Source organism: Vicia villosa, unplaced genomic scaffold (genome assembly GCF_029867415.1).
Source record: "Vicia villosa cultivar HV-30 ecotype Madison, WI unplaced genomic scaffold, Vvil1.0 ctg.000074F_1_1, whole genome shotgun sequence".
Taxonomy (NCBI): domain Eukaryota; kingdom Viridiplantae; phylum Streptophyta; class Magnoliopsida; order Fabales; family Fabaceae; genus Vicia; species Vicia villosa.
In genome coordinates, this window is record NW_026704998.1 from 492,269 (window position 1) to 498,349 (window position 6,081).

Below are 6,081 nucleotides of genomic sequence, written 5' to 3' on the forward strand. Positions count from 1 at the left end.
TACTCTATATTTTATTATTTGAATATCTTGTTATCTATTTACAACTGTTAAAAGAAATTTCTCTTTAATTAAAAAAGAATTTAAAAAATGGGGAAAAAAGTATTTTAAACGTACTTTTTATTAAAGGTCTTGTGTCAAATTTCGTGTCTAGAATTGAATTGCTGTTTATTTTATATGCTTAGGTTGGTTGGAAGGAAAGGTGCATAGCACAGAATGATTCCCAAATCTATACAGCCACTTCAGTTTCAGACCTTGAATGGTCTCCGACAACTCGCCGAAACTCGTCGTTACAAGGCATTTCTCTATTCTCATCTCTCAATCAACCTATCAATTTCACTATTCTTTACTCACAATAACATTCTTGTTCCATTTATCGCAGGTTTGGTTGTTGGATCAGTTCGGAGTCCTGCATGACGGAAAACAGCCCTATCCCGGTGCTATTTCAACATGTATGTTATGCCTTATCCTTATGCTTGATTAGCCATATACATAATCCAAAAGTTTGTTTTGCTTAATTTTAATTTTAATTTTAATTTTGTTAGTAGAGAATATAGCAAAGAGTGGTGGTAAAATGGTGATTATAAGTAACTCTTCAAGACGCTCTTCTGTCACTATTGAAAAAGTTAAAAGTCTTGGCTTTGATGCTTCTCTTTTCTTGGGAGCAATCACTAGTGGAGAACTCACTCATCAATACTTACAAAGGTTATTATACCAACATTGTTTCTGTTGCTTAGCTATGTTCAATTACCATCATTTCACACATTTTATTGTTGCATATAGGCCTATATAGATTGACTTATTTAAAACCCTCGGGGTTGACCTGTTGGTGAAGGCTCGAGACCTGAGAGTTTGTTGTATAAATATCTTATACATAAATATTTATTTGATAAGCGCTTAATGAAGTTGTTTATCCAAATCCAAACAAGATTATTCACGAGATGTGTAGATATGTAAAGTTATACAGCTTGCCATTAGCAAAAGAATTGTCTTAAGATAGATGGAGATAGAAATATTTTCACGCTGTGGATAATATCTGTTCTTCAACAGGAGAGATGATCCTTGGTTTGCATCGTTGGGAAGATCTTGTATTCATTTCACCTGGAGTGGCAGGGGAGCAATATCTCTTGAGGTGTGTTGAATAGCAATGTATATTATGATATGAAACCATATGCAATTACTTAGAAATCTTACAGCACGTGATAACTTCTTGTAGGGCTTGGACTTGCAAGTTGTGGAGAATGTTGAAGAAGCGGAGTTCATTTTGGCTCATGGAACTGAAGCTTTGGGGGATGCCAACGGGAATGCACGTTCAATGAATCTTGAAGGCCTTGAAAAAATATTGGAGCGTTGCGCTGCCAAAAGGATTCCTATGGTAGTAGCCAATCCAGATTATGTAACTGTTGAAGCAAGAGATTTGCGTGTCATGCCCGGTAAATTTGTGTTATCTTTTCCTTTCATTATCTAAAAACATAGTTCTCCTAAATAGTAGTTAGTTGTAACCTTTCAGTATCATGTTACATGTTTACTAGGTACTCTAGCAGATAAATATGAAAAACTTGGTGGTGAAGTGAAATGGATGGGGAAACCTCACGAGGTGATGAAGCTATTTCTGTACGATGTAATTGTAAAAGAATTCTGATAATTGTTTTTTCTTTATGAATCTCAAATTCTTGTGTTGTCACTTATGTCAGATAATATACAACTCTGCGATGGCGATGGCTGGCACAGATGTTTCTGACTGTATTGCGGTGGGTGATTCTCTCCACCATGACATTAAAGGTGCTAATGCTGCTGGAATCCAATCAATTTTAATCACTGGAGGGATTCATGCGACTGAACTTGGACTCAATGGTTTTGGAGAAGTAGCAGATTCATCTTCTGTAGAATCACTTGCAACGAAATATAATGCTTATCCATCCTATGTGTTGCCGGCATTCACATGGTAGAACAACAATATATTGTAATTGTATTTGTAAGAAAGTATTTGTATGATTTTTTGGTAATTTGTACAAACTGAAAAATCTTTCTTTGTAAAAGCTAAAAAGTTTGTATGATTTTTTGAACTTTATTACAAACTTGATGAAAAATCTAAAGTCTAACGAAAGTTGCAGCTGTCAAAATTTGTTTGATTTCAAGTTCCTTGGCTACTTAGTAAATAGATTTGCCCTGGTGTAGATTTTGATGCTTGGTTGCTTATGTTCCTTGTGTACTTGAGCAATTTTTTTAGCTTCATTTCAATAAACTTATGTCTTAGTTTATGAAACCATTTTTTTTTACTCAAACATACTCAGCATTTCATTTATGATAATAGACGAGATATAATGAGAAATATTGAAATGTATTGGGACAAGTGATAGAAAATCAACACTATTATTACCTAATCACCTTTCAAAAAAAATTTGATACTTGTACAAATGTATTGTACAAATAACATGAATCTACAATTTTGAAATAACGTCATGAAATTTTGTTTCATCAAAAGCAAGATAGTCACGGAAAATGTTAAAATAGTGAGACAAGATCATTTGAATTAATCGATGAATAATTAAGGAAATTTCTTTATCCACCTCCCAACTTTTTTGGTCACCTCTGGTGAAAAACCAAATATACTCTTTACTTCGGAAATGCATTTTCGAAATGTAAGAAAATGCTGTTTTCGGAAATGCATCTCCGAAAGCGCTTTTTTTTTTCAAAATTTGTCTTATTTCAGAAATGCATTTCCGAAATACTGCGCGTTTTGCAGATTTAGCAAAACAGCCCTCTCCCCCAATTCATTTACCCTAAATCAACTTCAAACTCAACTTTCTAGAGATTTTTTGCAAACCACTTCCAAGGCTACATCAAAGGCTCCAATCACCTTGCTATACTACATTCAAAAGCCCTCCAATCACTTCAATTTGTAAGTTTTATAATTGTTAGATACATATTTCAAATGCATGTTAGGGTTGTTTTCAATTGCATAAATGATATAGGGGTAGGTTGTTAGTAGTATTTAGGTTGTTTAGAAGCATTACAAGTTGTTTTGAAGATGGATTTTGGGGTCTGCCATGGAAGTTGCAGAAAACTTCTTCGCATGGGTGTTTCAGAAGTTCGTTTCCGAAAACACCTCCATTCCCAGTTTCGGAAAAGAACTTCCGAAGTGGTCCAAAATTTCATTTTTTTTTGTTTTTTCAATTGTTTCGCATTCTTATTGAATTCAACTATTTTCAGGAACATGGCAGGCAACCCAGCACGCATCAGACAGGGTAGAGAGACCCAGACTGCGTCGACTAGACGCGAGCAGGCGACGCAGCTGGCGTTGACGCAGGGACGGGGGCAGGGCCGGGGACGTGTGCGAGTTCCCGTGCAGATGGACGAGGGTACCTCTGCATCTGGATCGAGGAGTCGTCTGGCTCGGGTATCTTCTTCCCGCTAGCGAGAGGAGGAGGAGGAGGAGGAGGAGGCAGTGACATACCACGAGGCGGAGGAGGTACCGGATGTTGACCCTCCACATGGGGAGGAGGAGGAGCAGAAGGAGGGCTACCCGGAAGGGCCCATTGACACTACATTGCTGATTACCTACCACGAGCACGTCGCTCGGCGTATTGTTGAAAGTATTTGTGGGTAAATATTTTCTGTAATATATCGTATCCACAGGGATTGGTTAATATCACTGCCGTTCTATAGTTGTTTATTTTGAGTTAAGAAATTTGGTTTGGTTTGTTTTATACTAATAATAATATCAAAAGCAAATAATAAAATAAAAGCAAGTAAAGGACTTTGTGTTAACAAATAAAGAAAGATGTTGAGTCTTTAGGGTTCATCAACCTAATCCTATACAATTATCAATTAATTCACAATAGAACAATCCTTTGAATCATTATCTTCACTTATCCTCAAATAAGATTCCATGTCTGCAAATCAAATTAGATAACTTTTACCGGTATGAGATTCGATCTCTCCAAATCACAATAACGATAATAGTAATTAAGAACGATAATTATGAAAACCCAATTACAATTCCATCTCTGCAAATTGCAATTGAATCAATATAGTAACCTAGGGCAAAAGTTAAATCCTTTCTTTCGATCAAAGATTCAACAATGATGTAAATTAAAAGCAAGGTTTCTTATTGATAATAAATTCAAACAATTGTTCACAGGGATTAATCAATGGTAATGTATATTCATAGGTTAACTACTACCTTAGACTCAACAAGAGGGATTTAGCTCTCCATAGACATGAAGAACATACAAGAATCAATGGAGGAATTCATCTTCATCAATAGAATGCCTTCAATTGGTAAAGAATCCACCCTTCTATTGTTATTCTCAGCTTCAGAATCAGATAGCTCTCCTAATTTCGCTCCCACAAAGTATCCCTAACCACTTGGAAACTAGGGCTTTAAAACAGAACTTTTGGGCTTTTAACGTCGAGGCCGCGGCGCGGCAACGGGCTGGCGCGGCGCGCCCTTCAAACAGAGATATCTTCGCGGCGCGCCTAGGAACTCTCGCGGCGCGCCCTTTGTACTTTCCATCTTTTTCTTCAGCCTTTGAGACTTCCAGCTTTCTTTCCTCCTCATGTTCTTCTTAAGTTCTTATTCAGCTCAAAACCTGCAACAATAACACCCACAAGTGATTCGATTTGCTTTACGCACGAACTAAACTTATTCAGTTCAATTCTTAATACAAACCTATGGATTCATCACATTTTTGCATTGGTTTAGAGAAGAAATCACTTATATTAACACATGAATTTACCATTAATTTACTCCTAACACGTATCTAGGGGGAGAGGTATTTTTTATAATTTGCCCGACTTTATTATTTAACTGTTTTTAATTTATCCGTTTATTCAACATTTTCTAAACGGTCTAATTAACATAGTTTTTTATTTGTTTTTGTTGTAACATGAGAGACAGACCTTGAAACAGGTGAACCACTCCCGGAAGGTTTTCAGTCTGTTTAAACCGAATGCTGAGTGGTTTAACGACGCGGTGAGAGCTTCAGGGCTTAGTGGGTTGTGCATGACGGGGTATACCACCATCAGCCACGACATGCAGGGTGCCTTTGTGGAGAGGTGGCACAGGGAGACGTCTTCTTTCCACTTACCGGTTGGGGAGATGACGATCACCTTGCACGATGTGCAGTGTCTTCTCCACTTGCCGATCAGGGAGCGCTGTTGGACCACTCCCAGATCCAGAGGATCGAAGCCAGTGAGTGGATGGCGCTCTATTTGGGTATGGAGCCCGAAGTTGCTGACTTTGAGTGCCAGACGAAAAATGGGCCTCATATCCGGTTCTCCACACTGAGCGCTTATTTCGAGCACCACCTGGTGGCGGCGGCCGAATCCGAGGAGGCGGATGACACCCTATTTACACAGTATCACCGTGGCTGCGCTCTCCGGTGCTGGTACATGTTTGTGGTAGGCGTTGCACTCTTTGTGGACAAGAGTGCAAGGTACGTCGACGTGACCTACCTCCGCTATTTCATGGACTTGACTACCGTTCACCAGTGGAATTGGGGGTCAGCTGTTATGGCATACCTATACCAGAAGCTGAATGAGGCCTCCAACTGGAGGACCAGGCAGTTGACCGGATCCTGCACACTACTTACGGTACGTTTCATTTTAATTGTTTCACATTTATTTATGTTTCGTTTTTATTTTTTATACATTATCGTGTTTGTGTTTCAGAGTTGGATCATCTCCTACTTCCCCCGCATCCACGGCTTCCGCGTTGATTCCGCGTACGAGGACGCCATGCCCAGGGCCGCCAGATACGTTCTCCAGAGGGGGAACAATGCAGTGGGACCATACCGTGGGTACCTCGACCGCACGATGCACGATGACGTCTGTTAGAGGCCATTCAGCGACTACACTGATGTTGTCCCCTTTGACAGCATATCGTTATATTCTGGCTGGTTGGCATGCGGGACCAACACCATGGTGCGGTATCTCCCTGAGCGATGCATGCAGCAGTTTGGATTTGTGCAGATGATACCCAAGTCACCTTTTGAGGCTGCTCCCGACACAGTGACCCGAGTGCAGCTCACTGGCATATTTGCTTATTGGGAGCGTCATGTGGTCTCGGAGGAGTATCGT

General features: G+C 39.4%; 1 protein-coding gene across 2 annotated transcripts; it reads left to right on the plus strand.

Annotated features, from left to right (window-relative positions):
* Nucleotides 1-148: 148 nt before the first annotated feature.
* Nucleotides 149-2,133, plus strand: LOC131623588 (uncharacterized). Of its 2 annotated transcripts, none has more exons than XM_058894586.1 (7): nt 149-294; nt 380-449; nt 543-702; nt 1,048-1,129; nt 1,214-1,430; nt 1,530-1,594; nt 1,692-2,132. In XM_058894586.1, exons 1-7 carry the CDS (start codon nt 214-216, stop codon nt 1,944-1,946), a joined length of 930 nt encoding a protein of 309 aa, XP_058750569.1. In that variant the 5' UTR covers nt 149-213; the 3' UTR covers nt 1,947-2,132. The 2 variants fall into 2 exon arrangements, with proteins under 2 accessions (XP_058750569.1, XP_058750570.1); XM_058894587.1 differs by having other exon boundaries at nt 227-294; nt 546-702; nt 1,692-2,133.
* The last annotated feature ends 3,948 nt before the right edge of the window (nt 2,134-6,081 follow it).

What these genes read in the sequence shown, in the direction of transcription:
- LOC131623588 (XM_058894586.1), top strand. Translation starts at nt 214, where the DNA reads ATGATTCCCAAATCTATACAGCCACTTCAGTTTCAGACCTTGAATGGT. An exon ending in ACTCATCAATACTTACAAAG is followed by an intron (nt 703 to 1,047) that starts GTTATTATACCA and finishes GTTCTTCAACAG; the next exon opens with GAGAGATGATCCTTGGTTTG. An exon ending in AGATTTGCGTGTCATGCCCG is followed by an intron (nt 1,431 to 1,529) that starts GTAAATTTGTGT and finishes CATGTTTACTAG; the next exon opens with GTACTCTAGCAGATAAATAT.